Source organism: Loxodonta africana, chromosome X (assembly GCF_030014295.1).
Source record: "Loxodonta africana isolate mLoxAfr1 chromosome X, mLoxAfr1.hap2, whole genome shotgun sequence".
Lineage (NCBI taxonomy): Eukaryota > Metazoa > Chordata > Mammalia > Proboscidea > Elephantidae > Loxodonta > Loxodonta africana.
The window spans coordinates 96,989,510-97,011,802 of NC_087369.1; the positions used below are offsets into that span (position 1 = coordinate 96,989,510).

Sequence of the window (22,293 nt, forward strand, 5' to 3'; positions counted from 1 at the left end):
ATTCCTGGTCTCCGTTACTGCAATGTGGAGGAAGGACAAGAGTTTTCAGAACTTCTCCTAAAAATGATCATAAGCTATTAGGCTAAAATGAGGAAACTATCCCTTGAAAGGAGCCCTGGTGGTGCAGTATTAAGAGCTATGGCTGCTAACCAAAAGTTGGGCAGTTCGAATCTACCAGATGCTCCTTGGAAACCTTATGGGGGTAGTTCTACTCTGTCCTATAAGGTTACTACAAGTCGGAATCGACTCGACGGCAACGAGTTTTTTTCTTTTGGTTTATTCCTTGAAAATGGCTGAATGCCCCCTCAAAAAAGAAAGAAAAAAGGCAACAAAGTCAATTTTAGAGCTTATTGTTGTTAGTTGCTGTTGAGTCCATTTGGGGACGCCAGTGTGCAGAGTAGAAATGCTCCATAGGGTTTTAAAGGTTGTGACCTTTCAGAAGCAGATTGCCAGGCCTGTCTTCTGAGGAGCCTCTGGGTGGGTTTGAGTCACCAACCTTTCAGCTATCAGTCAAGCACAAACCACTTGACATTTTTAAATTCACCACTTATGTGTTCTTTAACATACTTACAGACTGCTGTAAGTGCCTTAAAATAGATGATGCTGTCTTTGGAGAAATGGCCTCTTGGACATCTTTCTTAGTAGTATACTAAGCTCTGGGAACAGGATATGACTGGTATCTGAATGATAATCTAATACATTAAATTTTATATATTATCTTCAACAATAACAAACAAGTATAAAAGTCCTGCTGCTGATAACTGACCTTAAAACAAAACATCCCCAAGCTCTTAGAAGAGGCCAATTTTCTTTTAATGTTTTCTTTGCATGTGCTAATTTTCCTATTCTCCAGGGCAACTGCAGTTCTCTTTTTCTCCTGACTAATTTTTTTTTTTTGGCTGAAATAAGGACAGTGCCTTCAGTTTTTTTTTTTTTAATACACATGTTGGAAGTTTAGCACTCTTAAATACACATTTCCTGCTTAGAAATTGGTTTGTTAGCCTAAGCTAAAGGCATCATCAAAGTGTGGTTAAAAGGGGGAAAAAAAGTTTTTTCTTTTCCATGTAGATTTCTGTCTTTCTGAACGATGCTTCAGATAGTATGGTCTGTTTTCGCATTGTGTCAACCTGCTGGTTGAGTCTGATTCCGACCCACAGAAACCTTATAGAGCAGAGCAGAACTGTCCCATAGAGTTTCCAAGGAGCGGTTGGTGGATTCAAACTGCCAACCTTTTGGTTAGCAGTGGAGGTCTTAACCACTGCACCACCAGGGGTCCATATTATGCCAAAGCCCTAAAAAAGAAACACTGGTAGTTATTTCCCCCCAGCCATGAAGATGCTCATAGATGTCTCAAAACCAACTCTGATCTAGACATGTGAAAACATACCCTTTTTATATAATAGTTTTGAATACCTGACCTTGACATCTTTTTCAAAATCCATGTGCATAATTTCAATCTGCCAATATTGAAATATTATTTCCTTTGGCACCTGCTACAGAATGGCTGGAGGCCTGGTGGTGCAGTGGTTAAGAATTCCCCTGCTAACCAAAAAGATCAGCAGTTTGAATCCACCAGCTGCTCCTTCAAAACCCTATAGGGCAGTTCTACTCTGTCCTAGGGGGTCACTATGAATCGGAATCAACTCCACAGCAACAGGTTTGGTTGGACAGAAGGGCCACATTTCATTTTAGAAGTATTTTAATTCCAGTGCTGGTAGAGAAAGTAATTCTGGTGCTGGAACACAAGTACCAAGATAAAAGAAGTCCTGAATGTAATGTTATGATTTATATAGTTTCTATTTTAATGGAGCTTTAAACTAATTGTCTATGCCTCCTTTCAAAACTGTTGGTTAGAATTCCTTCTAGGAATCATACCTACCAAAATCCTTAAATATATTAATATTTCTACTTAACTTTTATTAATATCCCTGAAAAAGTTAACAAGAAATAATTCTTTTTGAAGTGTAAGGCTTGCTGAGTAATTGAAATCCAATGTCTAGCACAGTGCCTTCCTTATCTATATTTGTTGACGTATTGACTAATTGCTGAAATGTGATAAGATGTTGTAGGAGAGAGTCGCCTATCCTTAATTTACAATGTTGTTGTTGTTAGGTGCCATTGAGTCGGTTCCAACTCATAATGACCCTATAGGACAGAGCAGAACTGCCCCATAGGGTTTCCAAGGAGTGGCTGGTGGATTTAAACTGCTGACTTTTTGGTTAGCAGCCAAGCTCTTAACCACTACGCCACCAGGGCTCCTAATTTACAATAATAACCAAATAAGTGGGGGTTTAAATTGAAGCAGAAGAAATTAGAATGAAAAGATAAACTCAGTAACTAGAAAGGAAACAACAGGAGAGACTAGAAGACCTGAAATCTGTTCATGCTAACTTAAGAAATGGCTTCTAAATTTGCTGTATATAATGGGCACTATTTTTTTCTTTACCTCATGGAAGAATTGGTGTGAAGTGATAAATTTAAATTTAATTTATCTGAGGTTCTGTTACTCAGTGCTCTTTGACTGGAATTTGACTTGTCAGCAAGGAATACTAAACATTGTTTGCAAATAACCAAATGGCTCTCAGCTAAAGGGAGCATACTTCACCACTGAAATATTTCTGCTAATAAAGGAACCATAGCAGTAACATGGCAGCAATGTTCAGTCAAACAAGTAGTTGACAAAATGGAGGACCATTGATGAACCCTGTCTATTGATTTTGAGGGAGGGGGCATTTCAGGGATAAAGACAAGTTGATGTTAAAAACAAACAAAAAATTCATGACTACCTTTCCGCATTCAGAAGTTTGTATCTGTGAATTCCAAGATCAAAATTGGTTTTAATCACAAATTACAGAAATACCTTAAAAAGAAACTTGATTTAAAAATGGCCCAAACAGCCATCTACCTACTTCATTAATCTTTTAGGTATAGATAATTATTTAACCATGCAACACAATTCCACACTGCCAATATGACACTGTGAGCTCAGGGAAAAACTGGCATTTTCTCTTCTACGGGTCTTGGTAATGCCATCTGGTATCCCGGAAGGGAAGATCTGCAAAGAATTGTCTACAGTGTGTTGCCATCTGGTACCTACTAACAGAACAACTGAGTAACAAGCCCACTTTAGGTGTGTAGTCATAAAATAGTATTCAAGAAATTCAGAGGACTCTGATTTACAACCAAAGCAGTATAAATCTTTTTGGATATCATCCTTGGCTGATGGCTCTGTACAGGCCACACATGAAAATGAGGTAAATTTTGTGGCAAAGCTGAGTGACTAGATAATAAAAAATCTCAGTGGCTTACCTTGACTTCCTGATTCATAAAATGTAAAACTGAAAAAATATTATGGGGATGGTGATAAACATACTATTTGTGCAAAACTTCATATAACTCAGTTACACAGATTTACTAACAGAATGTGAATCTTATCAATATTTGTCATTTGCAGCAGTGAAGAATTCCCATTAAGACTAATCTTTTACAACGCTTATGTTTTTGTTTCTGTACATTTAATAATTTATTTGACTCTATATTGGTTAATTAATTTTCCACTGTGCCCCCCCAAATATTTAGATTAGATAATGGAAGAATACCAACAATTTACAATTACATACTAGTAGTTATTTAAGTTTTCAATTATTAGCTTAAGTCAAACTCTCATAGGAATTGAAAAATAGATCCCAGAGCTTGTCCAGGTTAAATAATTTTTTAGTTTTGTTTTCAATTTGTTTTCCTGAGTAAATGTGTATGTGGATGACAGCAAAAGGAGAGGAAGAAAGAAGATATAATGGCTACAAAAACAAGGCTAACCGAGTTTTAGCAACTTGATAAGTACATTGAAATATCTTTATTTTTGTGTCTCTGGTCAAAACTATTGCTAAAACTAACATTCTTCTATAAAACCAAACAAAAATCTTTTAGAAATTAGATATTATACACTTCATACCTGAACTGCTCAAAATTAATAGAATTTTCCCTAGAGTTCCATTGATTTGGAAAAAAAACTCTCAATGTTTTTAAATTTCACATACATTTTTTGCACTATACATTGTAGCCATTACTCTTGTCCATCCTTCACAGAATATGTCTGTTTCATACAATATGTTTTTCCAACTGAAGAATATAGGGCAATAGAATGCAGTTATCTTGAAATGCACACCTGTTAGGCGGCCAAAAGGCTGTATCATATATCCCCCCCTTCAAATCACAAACTGTCTGAGGCATTTTTTTCTGATAAAGAAGACACACTGAATGAGGTATCATCAGGCTCCGGCGAGGCATGATTGAAATCCATCTCTTCTAATTCAGGAGGTAAATCTGACAGCAGTGCCTGAGTCAGAAAAATCAATTTTTTCTAGATTAGTATGTGGATAGATTTTTTTCCCCCAATTTTATGCTATAAGTTGAAATCCTCTCATTTTGATTTATTCTTAAGGATTTGTAGAAAGAACTGTTTTTCTTTCAGGATCTTATACAATATCTTATCTAAAAGAAAAAAAAATTCTTCATATGTATTAAAGAAGTAACAAAACACTAGATATTGAGGGTGTGGATTATGTAGAGTGGTACCCTGGAAAAAGGAGAAATAGGGAGGGAAAATGAGCAACTATTCTGAACGAAGTATTTGAGGTAAGTGATTTTCAAACTAGTTTTGAGTATTCACTGATAACTGCTAAAGGCTTTAAAAATATTTTCCTGATTAAAATATTCCTGCCCAGTTATGCTCTCCTTTAGAGAAAAATACATTTCATTTCACAAAAGACTATTTTTTTCAGTGAGAAAATGAATTTAGCAGCTATTCTACTTTAGACTAAAATTTAACAACTTGAAAAGATCAAGCGATTTTTTTTCTTTCTTTCCTTAGGCTATGTCCATATCTACAGGAGGCCAAACACCTACCAGGCACAGCTGAACCAGTGACTCTAGCTGTTGTAATGGTGGATCTAGAGAATTGCTTATTTCTCTGCGGGAGGAATTAGGATAAACCAAGAACTGTGAACAATGTTTTGCCATGGTCTAATTGTTTCATCTGGAGTTTAGAACATGTATCCATGCTATAGAAATAAATGATTAATCAAGCTTTCCATGCCTGACAGTGCTGATGCCTACTTGACCATAAGACATTATGAGCTAAATGATTTGCTGCTTCCAATGCTAAAAATAATGTAGCATATGTTAGCAATTTTCAGACAGCATTACTTGTAGTGTGGACTTTGGGGATTGTGGTAGACAAGGACCTAGGGAACAGGAACAAATGAAAGCTCACTACAAGCCAGTTAAGCAACAGAAAGACCAGGCATGTTGGAGGCGATGTGAAATCCACTGTCGAAATAAGGAAGTATTCTATTATTCTCTTTAATAAAAGAAGTGACAACTACAAATCCTATACTTTTTGCCTGTAGCACAGGGGCAAGATTAAAAACGTCCTCCTTTTTGGTGGGCTGTGTAAATGCAAACTAATTCGTATCTGGGAGAAAAACTGTTATTTATTTTATACAATTAAAAAAATCTAAACTTCTTGCTGAAATTGAGAGCATTTACGCAGCAAGGTGCTACATGTTTTCTAAGGCACTGGCTTGCAGTAATAGGACATAAAGCCATTTTCTTTTAGAATAGTGGTTTACCACTAACCCAGACCACGTACAACAAAGACTTTGCTTAAACTGGCTGATCACAATTTATGTAAAATACATCGCTGAATTTAGTTCACATTACAATTGCGAATAAAACAATGACAAAAAAACCCCAAACCAGTTGCTGTTGAGTCTATTCTCACTCATGGCAACCTCGTGTGTTGTAGAGTAGAAGGGCTTTCCACAAGGTTTTCAAGGTTGTGACCTTTTGGAAGCAGATCTCCAGGAAAGTGTTCCAATTGACACTCACTGCAACATTTGCTTAGAGTCTTGGAAAGTCAAGTGGATGAAGAGAATTAACGATATTCTAAATTCTAGTAGGAAGACCTTCAAATCAGGGAAGCACTATTATTTGTTTTTTTCATGCATTACATATTTTTTACATGTACATCACATGTAGTTGACTGATTAAAATTAGTGTATAAAAATATAAAACTTTAATATCGTAGACAATATAGGTACATTATTAGTGCATGAAGTCTGCTTCAAAATTTTTCTTTTCCATATCTTACTGGATTGCAATATTCGCCCACTGAGAAAATCTTTGGAATATGTCAACTTATGGAACTGCCTTTCTTCATAGATTTAATAAAGTGAGCACAATTAACTTCTTTTAAAATTACAGGTTCTTCATCAATGATAACTATCTTCAGAATCCAATCTAGTGCCACTATTCCCAAGAGATTAAAGTATTTCCCAAATATGTCATCAGTTTCAATAACACTTACTCTATGCCCTAGGGTATGAATGCCAAATTCCATAAGATTAATCATTCTTATTATTCTTGCAAAGTGAACAAAGGCAATTTACCCAGCTAGGATCTCATAAAGAATTGCCAGGGGAAGGAAGAACACAACCGATGACTTAGTACAGGGCTGCCAACATTATTTGATTTTAAAATGGCTATTGATTAAAAAAAAAAAAAACCTTTGGGTAATCTAATATTTCAGTTATTTTTTTTAAACCTTGTACTACTTCATTGGGGCAAAATATTGTGTATATCACTCACCCCACTTAACTTCCTTAAATCAAGATTAATGGAAAAATAATTTTTTAAATGAGAAATGGATGGTGTGATGGTTCCCTTTTATTAGGTAGAGTAAAAATTAATTCCTTCCAGAAATAAACCTCTAAGTATCTCAAAGCTTAAAGATCAGCAGTTTAAGAGATCATATGGATAACTTTTGTAGACTATTATTAGTGACTGAGTATATTTTGAAATCTATTATGATCAATCTCAACTATGAAAATCAGGAGTTCCTATTTGGATGTTTATAATATAGGCTATGACACTCAGTACTATTTTGTCTTACTTTTTCTTTCAGCCAAATTTTTGTCCATATCTTAGCTCGTTAGTCTTTTATCAGAGTAAAATTATAAGAGAAGAAAAGTAAAATCATATTAGTTCCTTTTCTTATTCATTAGTGGTCTTGGGAAAAGAACCAAGCCAGGGATGAGGTTAGAATCAGAGAATAAAATGGAGTCTGTGTGCTACTCCTAGATGTCAAGACCCATGCGTAACTGCTGTTTAGCTGGTTCTGTAACTCTGAATTCAAAACCATACTAAGAGTTTTGAGTACCTGACCACACTCCAAGTTATTCCATGATTGGATCTAATTTTGTTTTTTCATAGTTATTTAAAATTTACAGCACCTTTGGGACCATGTTCACGACTACCACTGTTATTCATTTAAAATACGTAGTTAAAATTTCGAAAAAACAAACACATTTTCAATATGTCATGGAATATGCATAATTCATATAATAAAGCAATGTGCATAAAAATTTGGCAAAGGTAACTGAGGGCTACAGTCTTGGGGTGTCTGTACGGGGGAGATAACAAAATTCATGAAACTGGACGCATAACGTACATGTTGGTTTGAGCCTCATGAGTAAATTATTTTAGTTTAAATTTGTGATTCAACATTTCAGTAAAATATATAAAAAGACTTTTTATCTTTTAAAAAAGGAGAATTGTTAGAAGTTTGGACTCTAATCTTTTCTCCTAGAGATGTCTGAGATGGGTTATGTGAAGTCTTGCTTGGATATAAAGGATGAATTTTTATACTTCTGAGATTTCTTACTGAATAAAATCCTCTGTGGCTGCTTCCTAAATAATGGTCACTTGTGTCTCATATAGTCATATGGAACTTCCTAACAGAGAATCAGCATGGTGGTATACAACTCAGAGGCAAATTTGGTATCACTTAATATTAAGTGAAACATTTAATACAATTATTTTTAGCAAGCTTAATAAATTATTATACAGATTCCACATGAAAATATGAGAAAGAAAACAAAAGTTGGAAAGAATTACTTTTAAAAAAAATCCAGAGACAAACAGGAAACATTACATTTCATCTTTGGAGTAGAAGAATAGAATACCTCACGTAAATTGAGAAAAATAAATGTTACTCATTGTGGTCACAAACAATTTCACAAAAGCAATTTCATATTTTCTTAGTGAGGAGCAACATGTCATGGAATGGAAGGTATCCATACACTTACGAACTCTAGTTTGGGCTGGACAGTAAATGAAACCCAGAAAAAGAGGCATCTGCCTCATTTCTCTCATGCACAAAACGTCCCAAAATATGTGCCTTCCCAGTTAGGCTAGCCCTGTCTCTGTGAACATTTTCAGGAGTTTCTTTCTTTGAAATTAATTTAAAAATTATTTTTTCCCTACTTAAAAGTTAACCTGGAATTAACAAAGCATATTAATCAATTATTCTGATTTCCCACCACAGCTGCACACAAAATCTGAGTGTCTACTCTCAAGAAAACTGTATAAAGAAAGTCACAAAATACTTTCTCCATGCCAAGCAACAATGAAATTTGCAAAGAAGTACAAAAATGAAAAAAATATGAAGAACGAAACTGTGACATGTCACTTTACAACGTGATGCAGTGTAGTTTACTAGTCTCTCCCGGGACCTACCTGTTGTTGTTCCTTATCGTCAGCTTTCATAGCCAGTATCAAGCTTCTAACAAAAGTCTGAAGTTTAAAATATTTTTGCTTTTGAATTTCTAGCTCATTTTCAATGAATCTGACTTCTTCATTCTGAAGGAGAAAATATCGAACAATATAATTATGCTATGTAAACCTAGGACTGCACAGGTTTGATGCACAAAAAATTCTAAAGAGCAATCCAATTAAAGCGACAATGAAGAAAATAAATCTTTAGTTTAAAAGAATAAAAAGCACAGAAGGAAATTATGTTCCTACTCAAAGGCTGCCTTTTAAGCAAGTCACCAATAGAAAACAATTTACAAGGTCAAATATCCAATAAAATAAATTCCAGTAAGAGAAAAACCTAGAAACAGTTCCTTCTTAGAAAGTCCCCTCCTATATCAAATCTAATTAGCCCATTGATTAGGATTAAGACTGGGCAGAGCCCATTTAACCCCAAATAAAGAGCAATGGTAGATTTAGTAATGCTGAATGTACCATTCATAAAATCAAATACTGGGAACTGAAATTGCTATTATCTTATGCTGAAATTATTACTAAGACTGTCTTAAACAGTTTGTGTTGTTCCCTCTCATTATGTAGGAGCCTGTTTTCAGAAAATATCTCCAAAGGTACCACTAATTTGAGACCCAGTCTCTTCACTATTTTTGTTAGTTGAGTAGTAAAAGAAAACTGGACTAGGATTTAGGGGTGTTCTAGTGCCAGGTCTACTGATAAGTAACTGTAAGTTTGGACAGGCCAATTAACTTTTCTGTGCCTCTGCTCATCAATAAGATGGAGATAATACTAGTAATCCTTGGCAAGATTGGCTTTGAAGGTTATAAGGCTCAAATAAGATAATGGGTGTTAACATGCTCTGAAAAGACTCACTATAAATCTACAGTAATCAGACAGTGTAGTGTTGGCATAAGGGTAGACATATAGATCAATGGGATAGAATAAAGAGCCCAGAAATAGAGCCACACAAACATGGTCAATTGAATTTTGACAAAGGAGCTGAGGTAATTCAATGGACAAAGGATAGTCTTTCAACGAACAGTGGTGGAACAATTGTAAATTCATATGCAAAAAAAAAAAAAAGGAAGAAAGAAAACATATTGACCCTTACCTCACACCATACAGAAAATTTAACAAGAAATGGGGCATGGACCTAAATGTAAAAACTAAAACTTCTGGAGGAAAATAAAGGAGTAAATCTTTGTGACCTTGAGTTAGGCAAAGATTTCTTACTTAGGACACAAAAAGCATGAGCCTTAAAAGAAAGAAAATGAAAAACAAGCAAAAGAACAAAAAAAGTAAAAGTTTTTATCTTCAAAAAACACTGTCAATCCAGAAAACTACTGAAAATAATAGAAGAGTTTGGCAGAGTCTCAGGTTATAAAATAAACATACAAAAATCACTTGGATTCCTCTACATCAACAAAAAGAACACCAAAGAGGAAATAACCAAATCAATACCATTCACAGTAGCCCCCAAGAAGATAAGATACTTAGGAATAAATCTTACCAAGGATGTAAAAGACCTATACAAAAAAAACTACAAAGCTCTACTACAAGAAATTCAAAAGGACATACTTAAGTGGAAAAAGATACCTTGCTCATGGATAGGAAGACTTAACATAGTAAAAATGTCTATTCTACCAAAAGCCATCTATACATTTAACGCACTTCCGATCCAAATTCCAATGTCATATTTTAAGGGGATAGAGAAACAAATCACCAATTTCATATGGAAGGGAAAGAAGCCCCGGATAAGCAAAGCACTACTGAAAAAGAAGAAGAAAGTGGGAGGCCTCACCTTACCTGACTTCAGAACCTATTATACAGCCACAGTAGTCAAAACAGCCTGGTATTGGTACAACAACAGACACATAGACCAATGGAACAGAATTTAGAACCCAGACATAGATCCATCCACGTATGAGCAGCTGATATTTGACAAAGGACCAGTGTCAATTAATTGGGGAAAAGATAGCCTTTTTAACAAATGGTGCTGGCATAACTGGATATCCATTTGCAAAAGAATGAAACAGGACCCATACCTCACACCATGCACAAAAACTAACTCCAAGTGGATCAAAGACCTAAATATAAAGACTAAAACGATAAAGATCATGGAAGAAAAAATTGGGACAACCCTAGGAGCCCTAATACAAGGTATAAACAGAATACAAAACATTACCAAAAATGATGAAGAGAAACCCGATAACTGGGAGCTCCTAAAAATCAAACACCTATGCTCATCTAAAGACTTCACCAAAAGAGTAAAAAGACCACCTACAGATTGGGAAAGAATTTTCAGCTATGACATCTCCAACCAGCGCCTGATCTCTAAAATCTATACGATTCTGTCAAAACTCAACCACAAAAAGACAAACAACCCAATCAAGAAGTGGGCAAAGGATATGAACACACATTTCACTAAAGAAGATATTCAGGCAGCTAACAGATACATGAGAAAATGCTCTCGATCATTAGCCATTAGAGAAAAGCAACTTAAAACTACGATGAGATTCCATCTCACACCAGCAAGGCTGGCATTAATCCAAAAAACACAAAATAATAAATGTTGGAGAGGCTGCGGAGAGATTGGAACTCTCATACACTGCTGGTGGGAATGTAAAATGGTACAACCACTTTGGAAATCTATCTGGCGTTATCTTAAACAGTTAGAAATAGAACTACCATACAACCCAGAAATCCCACTCCTGGGAATATACCCGAGAGATACAAGAGCCTTCACACAAACAGATATATGCACACCCATGTTTATTGCAGCTCTGTTTACAATAGCAAAAAGTTGGAAGCAACCAAGGTGTCCATCAACGGATGAATGGGTAAATAAATTGTGGTATATTCACACAATGGAATACTACGCATCGATAAAGAACAGTGACGAATCTCTGAAACATTTCATAACATGGAGGAACCTGGAAGGCATTATGCTGAGCGAAATGAGTCAGAGGCAAAAGGACAAATATTGTATAAGACCACTATTATAAGATCTTGAGAAATAGTAAACCTGAGAAGAACACATACTTTTGTGGTTACGAGGGGGGGAGGGAGGGAGGCTGGGAGAGGGTTTTTTATTGATTAATCAGTAGATAAGAACTGCTTTAGGTGAAGGGAAAGACAACACTCAATACATGGAAGGTCAGCTCAATTGGACTGGACCAAAAGCAAAGATGTTTCCGGGATAAAATAAGAGAAAAAAGAAAAAAGAAGGAAAAAAAAACAGTCAAGAGAATAAAAAAAAAAGTGACATATTAGAAGAAAATATTTACAAAGTACATGTCTGATAAAGGACTTGTATGCAGAATACATAAAGAACTCTTACAACTCAATATTAAGGCAAGCAGCCAGATAAAAAACGAACACATATTTGGACACACACTTCATCAAAAAAGGTATTAAATGAATGGCCAATAAGCACATTTCATGCTCAATATCAGTAGTCCCTGGAGAAATACAAATTAAAAGCACAATGAGATGCTAACACTGTTGTTGTTAGCTGCAGTTGAGTCAATTCCAACTCATGGTCATCCCATGTGTGCATAGTAGAACTGTTCCACAGGGTTTTCATGGCTGTGACCTTTTGAAGCAGATCACGAGGCCTGTCTCAGGTGGCTTCAAACTGCCAACCTTTTGGCTAGAATTCTAGTGCTTAACGGTTTGTGCTATCCAGGGACATACTTAATACTAACATACTACAATAGCTAAAGTTAAAAAGACTGGCAATACCAACTGCTAGTGAGAGTGTGGAGCAACTGTCCTAAAACCCCCTCAAAACCAAACCAGGTGCCGTTGAGTCAATTCTGACTCATAGCGACCCTATAGGACAGAGTAGGACTGTGCTCCATAGGGTTTCCGAAGAGTAGCTGGTGGATTCCAACTGCTAACCTAATTAAACATGCTTTTTCTTATTGTGTGATTCAGAAGTTCTACTCTGAGGCATTTACCCAAGAGAAAATGAAAATGTATGTCAACAAAAAGACTTATATGAAAATATTAATTACAGATTTATTCATAATATCCCAAACCATAAACAATCCAAGTATTCATCACCAGATGAATGGGAATAAACAAGTTGTGATGGTGATTACACAACTGTGGGTGTTTGTCAGAACTCATCTAATTGTATACTTAAAGAGGTAGTTTTTTTTTATTGTGCATTAGGCAAAAGTTTACAGCTCAAGTTAGTTTCTCATATAAAAATTTACACACACATTGTTATGTGACCCTAGTTGCCATCCCTATAATATGACAGCACACTCCTTTCCACCCCGGATTTTTCGTGTCCATTCAACCAGCTCCTGTCCCTTTCTGCCCTCTCATCTCGCTTTTGGACAGGAGCTGCCCGTTTAGTCTTGCGTATCTACTTGAACTAAGAAGCACGCTCTTCACGAGTATCATTTTATGTCTTATGGTCCAGTCTATTCTTTGTCTGAAGAGTCAGCTTCAGGAAGGGTTTTAGTTCTGGGATAGCAGAGAGTCCCGGGGCCATGTCTTCTGGGGTTCCTCCAGTCTCAGTCAGACCATTAGGTCTGATCTGTTTACTAGAATTTGAGTTCTGCACTCCACTTTTCTCCTGCTCCGTCAGGGACTCTCCATTGTGTTCCCTGTCATGGTGGTCATTCTGGTAAAGAGGTAAATTTTATTGTATGGAAATTGTATATCAATACACGTGATTAAAAAAAAAAAAACAGACTAGCCCGTCCTTTGCCAAAAAGAGAAAAGAAAAAGAGCTGAGTATTTTCTGCAGCTGGAGAACTGGTCTCAAAGAGCATAGCAGGACCTTTAATAGTGTTTGTTCAAAAAAGCTGCATAAGAATACATTAAAATTAGTTAATTCTATGGGTATTTTTGTTGTCTCAATTGAGAGTGCTGTTGTATTAATCAAATTCAATCCATGAATATGTTTACTGCATCATTTATTTTATCAGTTCAGTTAAAAATTTATCTAGTTAAAATGCTTCCTTTTCAGACCATTTAATACCAAGTGAATCATTTGTGCAAGCTGAATTACTTATCCGGAAACACTCTATAACAATCTAAATTGCAAGCAAACATTGTAATAAAATTCAACATGCTCCTGCCATACTAAATTCTACTAATTTTAAGTTTTTGTTCTTTATTAGCATTCATTGTCAGAACAGTAATATTAGCAAAGTGCTGACCAAGAAGCCTTTTTGAATACAAGAGCTATTTATCATCATTATAGCAGTGTCTAGTTTGAATGCAGAGTCCTTCTGAGCTGCACTCACAATCCATTAGGAACACTTTTAAAACATTAATTCATATTTGCAAAAGTCATGAAACATCTTTTGGTATGCACCTCTCTAATTCTTCATGCAAATATTCCCCCTCCTCAGTATTTATGGAATGTTTGAAAAACATAAACAGCTTTAAGATAATTTAGTATTTCAGACATTTTCTTCTTTGAGCTTTTTATAAGAATATTACACATTTCCTAGATCGCAGGCAGTAGTTTATGTGTACTTTAGAGATTTTCCTAAGTAAATGGAATTCTTGTGAGAGGAACCAGTAAGATAACATTGGTAACTGGATATCTCAAAAGGAGATACAGCTCATTTTTCTTGTTAAAATCCTCCCTACATTCCCAGTAAGCTTTGTCCATACTTCTCTAATAAGATTGGAGGGAGAGCTCATGGTTCCAAGTGGACTGGAGATTTGATCTCTGAGCAGACTATTAATGGCTGCCAAGCCTGAGGTGTTATTTTATGATATAGTGACTCAGGCCTTGTGGACTGAGCCCATCAACTTGTTTTATAAGCATTTTAGATTAGGAGATATATCTGAATGAGTAACTCCCTGATGACCAAACTGAATATTGATGGTAAAAAAAAAAAAAAGACAAACCAAACTAGCTGCTGTCAATTCTGACTCTTAGCGACCTCATCTATGTCAAAGTAGAACTGTGCACCATAGAGTTTTCAATGGTCAATTTTTTCAGAAGTAGGTCACCAGGCCTTTCTTCTAAGGCACCTGTGGGTGGACATGAACCATTCTGTTAGCAGCTGAGGGCGTTAACTATTTGCTCCAAGTAATAATTATCAAATGTAACTGAGAAACATTCTTTCAGTTGACTATAATGAAACCCAAGAATAACAAGAGATGGTTTAATTCAGTGTGGGAAAGAATAATTTATAATGATTCAACTCCTGACCTTAATTGATTTTATATAAATGAACACTTTATATAAATGATTTTATATAAATGTAAGTGTTCATTTATATAAAATTATTTACTTATTCACCCACTCAGTAACTAGTTCCTGAACACCTATGTGTGGGGCTCTAAGCCAGGCAATGTGAAGATGAATAAGATAAATTTCTGCCTTCAAAAAGCTTATGATTAATATAATTAAGAAACCAACAAAGTGATTTTCATCCAAAAACAAGCAACACTCACATTAGCATTGAAGAAACACTATTAATACAAATAGAGTGTGACAATTTTCCCTGAAAATAGATTAAATTTCTAAACTGATAAGGCTGTTTTAAATCAACATCCTGAAACCAGCAAAGAGAACGGCTGTATGAGGTTTCATTTAGCTTTACTTTAGATCTAAATTAACAAAGCTCATAAATGAGGTGATCTGAAACATTTTAAATAATGATTATAAAAAGATATGTTTTGTATATAGAAACTGATTTTTGAGAGTTAAAGAAATGTTTACTTAAGATGATAATGTGTTATGAAAGACATCCCTAATGGGTAATGAAGGACCCCTTGTTCCCACAGTATTTATCATAATGTAAAATGTTAGATCATTAAATATTCTTTAGAGTTCAATAAAAACGTTAATTAACATTGCTGAATTGGACACTCTGCTCTGCTCTGCTCTTCAGCTCCAAACCTTTTCAAGTAGGCTGACACTCCAGAGGAAAGATGTCCTGGAAAGAATCCTCTGAGCCCTGGGATCAACTCTACCTGACCTGTTTCAGAGTGTTTAATGAAACAGACTTAACAGCTGTGCAATCCAGACTTCTCATCTGTAGTTTCCATAGTCTGTGCCAAATAGTGGCTTGCACAGCCATTTTAATCCTGAATTGGGCTTTTAGAAATATTATATGACCATGTAAGAGAGATGAGTTTGATCTTTTGTACTTCAGAATCAACAACTTTGTAATTCTGTTAGTTGGAAATACAGTTTAAACACAAGATCGTATTGTTCTCTTTGCCCACTTAAAAAAAAAAAAAAACCAAGCCCGTCGCTGTTGAGTCAATTCCAGTTCATTGCAACCCTACAGGACAGAGTAGAACTGCCTCATAGTTTCCAAGGAGTGCCTGGTGGATTCGAACTGCCGACCTTTTGGTTAGCAACCAGGGTTTCCTTTGACTACTTAGGAAATAAATTTCAAAGGATAATTTCCTTCTGTGTTTCCAATGTCCAACATTTTAAAGCCTGACATGTTATAAATAGTTGGTAAACAGAATTTATTTAATGATATAACTTTCATGTATAGTAAAGCTGAAGAGATTTTTGAGAAAATGACAGCTGTTGTCTTTTCTAATTAAATACAATTTTCTCTTAATATCTTAAGATTACTAGTCTCTGAACACTGGTGATATTCCTAGAAAAAAACTTTCAGAATGGTCATTTGCCCAAAATCTCAGAAGGCCCCAAAGTTACCCAGTAAGATAAGATACTGATTAGCAAAGGAACATTATATACACATATACGCAGAAAACATACTGACATACAGGCAGCTTATGTCTGCATTTAATAAAAACAAAATTATGTATGACATACAGTCAAAGTAAGCCTTTCAATCCAGTAACAAGTGACATTAAGAAAAGGTCATCTCTATTCATATTCATTCTGCATTTGCTTGGGGGATTGTTTTTAAACTTCTCCTAGCACAGATATATTATCATATAAATAATAATTTGGTCTTTAAAACAAGTTACAATTCAATATAAAATTATCAAGGGCCACCGGAGGAAAAAAAAATCTCCCCTTTCACTATGATTTAAATAAACATTGGCTTTAAAAAAGCTTTACCACAAATCGCACATTAACAACTACTATTCATTGCCTGCCTTGCCGAACATCATCAATGACTATTCTCTCTCTGCAAACTCTTTATTTAAAGCCAGAGACACTAAACCAGCCAGCATTAATTAAAATACCCTTCATGCTGACTCATTTCCAAGATGCCTGAGAGAAAGGATCTAGAGGCATGAAGGAAGGGAGGGGTTAGGACAGCAAGTCACTAACTAGATAGCATATAAGTATTAACTTTGGTGATGGGAAAGACAACACACAACATATAGGAAGTCAGTACAACTTGACCAAGGCAAAGTCATAGAAGCTTCCCAGACACATCCAAACACCTTGAAGGACCAAGTTACTGGGGTTCAGGGCTGGGGAACATGGTCTCAGGGGACATCTATGTCACTTGGCATAACATAGTTCATAAAGAAAATGTTCTACATCCTATTTTGGTGAATAGTGTCTGGGGTCTTAAAAGCTTGAGAGTGGCCATCTAGGATGCATCTGTTGGTCCCATCCCATTGGAGCAAAGGAGAAAAAATAAAACCAAAGACAAAAGGAAAATATTAAACCAAAGGACTAATGGACCACATGAACCGCAGCCTCCGCCAGCCTGATTCCAGAAGAACTAGATGGTGCCCAGCTACCACTACTGATCACTGACAGGATCAGAATAGAGGGTCCTAGACAGAGCAGGAGAAAAATGTAGAACAAGATTCAAATTCGCACACAAAAAAAAAAAAAACCCAAAAAATAGACTTTTAACTGGTCCAACAGAGACTAGAGTAACCCCTGAGACTATGGCCACTGGACACTCTGCTAACTCAGAACTGAGCCACTACCAAAGTCTCCCTTTCAGCTAAAGATGAGACAGTCTTATAAAACAAACAATAACACATGAGGAACGTGTTTCTTAGTTCAATCAAGTACAGGAGACCAAATGGACAATATCTGCCCAAAAGCAAAGATGAGAAGGCCGAAAGGGACAGGAAAACTGGACAAACGGACATGGAGAACCTGGGGTGGAAAGGGAAAGGGGGGGAGTGCTAATGTATTGTGGATATTGCAACCAATGTCACAAAATAATTTGTGCATAAATTTTTGAATGAGAATCTAATTTGCATTGTAAACTTTCACCTAAAACACAATAAAATTTAAAAAGGGGGGGGATAACATATAGGTGCTGTAAAAGTCTGTCTCATTTAATGCTTTCTCTTAATGAATTCAGTATTTGAAATTACTTTTACCTTGTAATCCAAGAGAGAATTCACTTGTTCCACTTCAGAATTACTTATCATGTCACTTTCTTCATCATCAATAATTTCTATTTTCTGTAACACAAGTAGGAAAGTTTTGATAAATATATATCAGATAATTATCAGTACATTCAACAATGTATAGAACGTATATATTCTATGTTTAGTTATCGTTTTGGGGTTACCCACTTTAGGTTGTCTGAAATAAATTCTGATAATGGACTGACTCTTCAGTGGTACACCCAGTATGCACCTGAGTCACCTCTCTCTACCTTTAATTGATGAATGTTTAGTAAATAGAAAATCACTTTAATACTATCTAAAATAGAAAAATACCTTTCACAAAATCCCTGAAAAAAATAGGCAGTCAAACTCTGCTTAAATAGCACCCTTCAGTGACAGTGAACTCATTTCCTGTAAGGGAAGTCTAGTTCAATGGTGGAAACTCTGGTGGCTTAGTGGTTAAGTGCTACAGCTGCTAACCAAAAGGTCGGCAGTTCAAATCCACCAGGTGCTCCTTGGAAACTCTATGGGGTGATTCTACTCTGTCCTATAGGGTTGCTATGAGTGGGAATCAACCACACGGCAATGGTAAACATTTCTAATTGATAGAAAGAGCTTTCTTTTTAAAGTCCCCACATCCTCTTTTCAACTTCTGATGCAAAATGTCAACATATGGCATGTATTCCAAAGTCAAATACAAATTTTTAAAACGTCACATATTTGTTATACTCCATTAGCTGGACAAGCAAAAGCAGAGATCTATGATAAAATTTTTTTTTTTACAACGATGAAAATTGCATGGTGATTTGTTTCTTTCACTGGAAGGTGACAACGACACAGATAGAGCGAGCCAGCAAACTGCCCTGAGCTTTAGAATTGAGGTATGAAATCTACAGCATTGTTTGTACAGTATCTTGCACACCAAAACCCATTGCCATTGAGTTGATTGTGACTCATAGTGACCCTATAAGACAGAGTATAACTGTCCCATAGGATTTCCAAGGAGCACATGGTGGATTCGAACTGCCGACCTTTTGGTTAGCAGTCATAGTTCTTAACCACTATGCCACCAGGGTTTCCCATCTTGCACACAGTAGGTACTAATTAAATGCGTGTTGAAAGAATGAACAAAACTGCTTAGTGCTGATAGAAAAAATTACCAATATGCTCCAGCTATAGGGACAAAGTAAGTTCTCTAACCATAAAAAAATTAAAAAAAGCCAAAAAACCTAAAACATAAAGAGACATTAATAAAATCAGCCCTAAATATTTCTCTTTTGCATATGAAAACACATTTTAAAAAAAAGACAAAAAAACCCCAAAACCTTTGAACATCTAAATTCTATCAACCCCCAAAATTTTTTTACAAAGAGAAAAGCTACGCTAGATTTTGTCACGCACACAATACTATTATGGGGTTTGTGACCTGGAGACTTCTAAGTCAGGAAGAAAGTTGCAATGAAATTGCTTTCTATTGCTGCCCGGAAATGAATTCAATGTTTGTTTTCTTTTCTATTATAATCACTATAAACTAGGGACTTAACCATTTTGGCTCTCAGTGGACCTCAAATTTGATACTTTTTTGTTTCTTCTTTATTTTTTAAAAGATTCTTTAATTATTTGTATTGGTTTTAGGAAAAGAGAGCTAGGCAATGCAGGAAGGAAGGTACCACGGGCCACTGCACAAATTTGTGGATATAAATAAGTCTTATATGACTGTGTGCTTTGTCATCCATGAATATTTGGGGGCACTGAGGGCACTCAAAAGTTATAAGCAGAGGAGATCCACCTTTGAAAGTTTGGAGTTTTGTCTCTGAAAATCAATTGTTCTTGAAAAATTAGGTGCCTAAGTGGCTGTGAGTCAGCTCATGCCATGACTTCATTCATTATCTTCCAGTGTCTGACCCAGGAGAGATTCAATGCAGAGAAATTCAGGCTAAAAATGAGCATGTCTTTAAAGGGACAGGTTTCAATTTGTAAATTATCGTATATTCCTTGAACAGTATAACTCAAATCTGTAATGGAGATTATTACTTGGCAAAATTTAAGAACATTAGCACAATTCATAATGGTGGAAAATAATCATTACTAGCTACCTGATGAAAATATGATTGTGCTTCAAAACAAAAGCTTGTTTTTCTATATACCTGTTGGATTTAATATTCAGGGTCAGGCATTGACATAAACCAGGACTGAAATCAGTAAATGCAATCTCAAACTATATTCAGCATTGGAAAATATTTATATATTGTTGATGTTTAACAAAAAGAACAAAACTATTTGATATGCTTAACTTTTATTAAGGAGATGTGGCAGGATTATAGTGTCAAATGCATAATGTTTGTAGTAGAAGCCAGGGTAAATTTTGAAATCACAGCCACATTGTAACAGAAAAATCCATTACAGAGGTCATATTTTGAAGATTGCAATCAGGCACAAAGCACTGATACAAAAGTGAAAACAGAAGCACAATTGCATTTTTCTTTATGTCTGACTTTAGTTTAATACCATGATGATTTCTGCACTACTTGATGGGGTCAGAATATAAATAAACAGAACCAAAAGCCAAACCCATTGCGGTCCATTGATTTCAACTCATAGAGACCCTATAGGACAGAGTAGAACTGCCCCATAGGGTTTCCAAGGAGATCCTGGTGGATTCGAACTGCTAACCTTTTGTTTAACCACTACGCCACCAGGGTTTTCAGAATATAAATAGATGCTGTTAAACAGCTGCTTAGAAAATGTTCTCTATTTACCAAAAATATTTATATATGCGTAAAACCCAATTTAATCCACACGCAGCCTGCCTCTGCTTGCTATTCAGCGTCCTAATAGTATCTTTCCCTTTTATTGCAATTTTTAAGATAACTAAAGGAGTCCAATTTAACTAGAAAGAAGAAAAGTTCCATACAGTATAGATAGGTATGGTCTGAATGGAAAACCCAGAGTCACAAATCCTTGGATCTAAGTCTCAGAACTAACAAAAGCTTCCTTCATAATCTCAGGCTAAACTCGGTTTTAATTCTGCCATCTGTCAAATGACAAGAAATGTGCTCTTGGCTAAAGAGTGCTGAAGAAAAATAACTTGTTATGTATAAAATGTCATACGTGTACTAAGTACTAGGTTTTTATATTTTCAAATCTTCTAGATAAAAAAATTTTGAGGTACAAATGAAGGCATTTTAAATTTCATTTATTAAGCCCTCAAAGATATACAATTTCATTGCTAACAAGTCTGTTTTGGTTTGTGAAGTGGAGCAGGACTTTACTCTGACAATGCTGATATTGTCACCAACTGGAAACACATCCTTGAAAGTCCATCATGTAATGAGGAAAGAATTTCAAAATGTACATACCACATTATCTCCAGATGCTGCATGGTGGTCCTCCTCCTTATGAGCCCCTGCCTCGTTTGGAACAACTTCGTTGGACTCTTCTATAGAAAGAAAAAACAGTGAATTCATTTTTCATTTCTCAAAACTTTATTGAGATTTTCTTTTCCAAGAGCATGTAAATAATTTCTCTATTGCAAAAGTGGCAAATTCACTTCATGATGCTTTAAGGCATAATTCCAGTTTTTATACAGTGTATCCTAAGGAAATAATCATGAGTGTGTGTAAATACAGGGATGGTCACCACTGTACTGTTTATAATAGAAAGAAAGACACAGAGAGAGAGAAAGAAAGCATATAAACCTATATGCTTAACAGTGGAAGACTGAAGAAATGATTTAGGACCTATCCCTACGATAGAATAATATGAGCCCACTAAGAAGGAAGTAAAAGACTTGTTAATAACCAGAAAAATATTCATGATCTGTTGGTAAGTGAAATAATGAAGGTTACAAAACCTACTATGTAGGTGCACCGTGATCTTAATTTTGTGAAAGAAAAAGAGTGTAAATTTTCCTGGAGGAAAAAACAGCTGGCAGTATTTACACCAAAACAGCAGTATTATCTCTGGATGGGATTACAGGTGCTCTTCATTTTTCTTCATTTTTACTTATTTATTATTATTCTTATTTACTTCTTTTTGTTTATTGCAATGTATTGCTCATTGTAATAAGATAAAAGTGATAAAAAATTCTAAAGTACAGGATATAAAACTATAAACACAGTACATTTCCAATTTTGTAAAGAGTCATAAACATCTTTTATATGAAAAGAGAAAACACTGGCAAAAATATCTTCCGCCTCTATTTTAAGAATGGGTATCACTGAGTCATAGTATTCTTTCTATTTTTTCATTGCATTTTTCAGTACTTCCTACAATGAACATATATTCCTTGTATGATCAAAATACAATATTCTGAAAATTCAATATTCTAAATTAAAATAGAAAGAGATTAATTCAGAGAGTAGTCTACGATAAAGCTCTCCTTTTGCTGAGCTACAGAATGTA

General features: G+C 35.4%; 1 protein-coding gene across 1 annotated transcript in view; it reads right to left on the bottom strand.

Moving 5' to 3' along the window:
* Window positions 1–3,250: 3,250 nt before the first annotated feature.
* Window positions 3,251–22,293, bottom strand: part of HDX (highly divergent homeobox) — a 135,619-nt gene continuing 116,576 nt past the window's right edge. The window contains exons 6-9 of the mRNA XM_003412703.4: window positions 21,249–21,328; window positions 17,878–17,961; window positions 8,578–8,700; window positions 3,251–4,336 (exon numbers count right to left, since the gene is read on the bottom strand). Of these exons, the coding sequence (XP_003412751.1) occupies window positions 4,211–4,336; window positions 8,578–8,700; window positions 17,878–17,961; window positions 21,249–21,328 (413 nt within the window). The 3' untranslated portion in view covers window positions 3,251–4,210. The remainder of the gene's footprint in view (window positions 4,337–8,577; window positions 8,701–17,877; window positions 17,962–21,248; window positions 21,329–22,293) is intronic.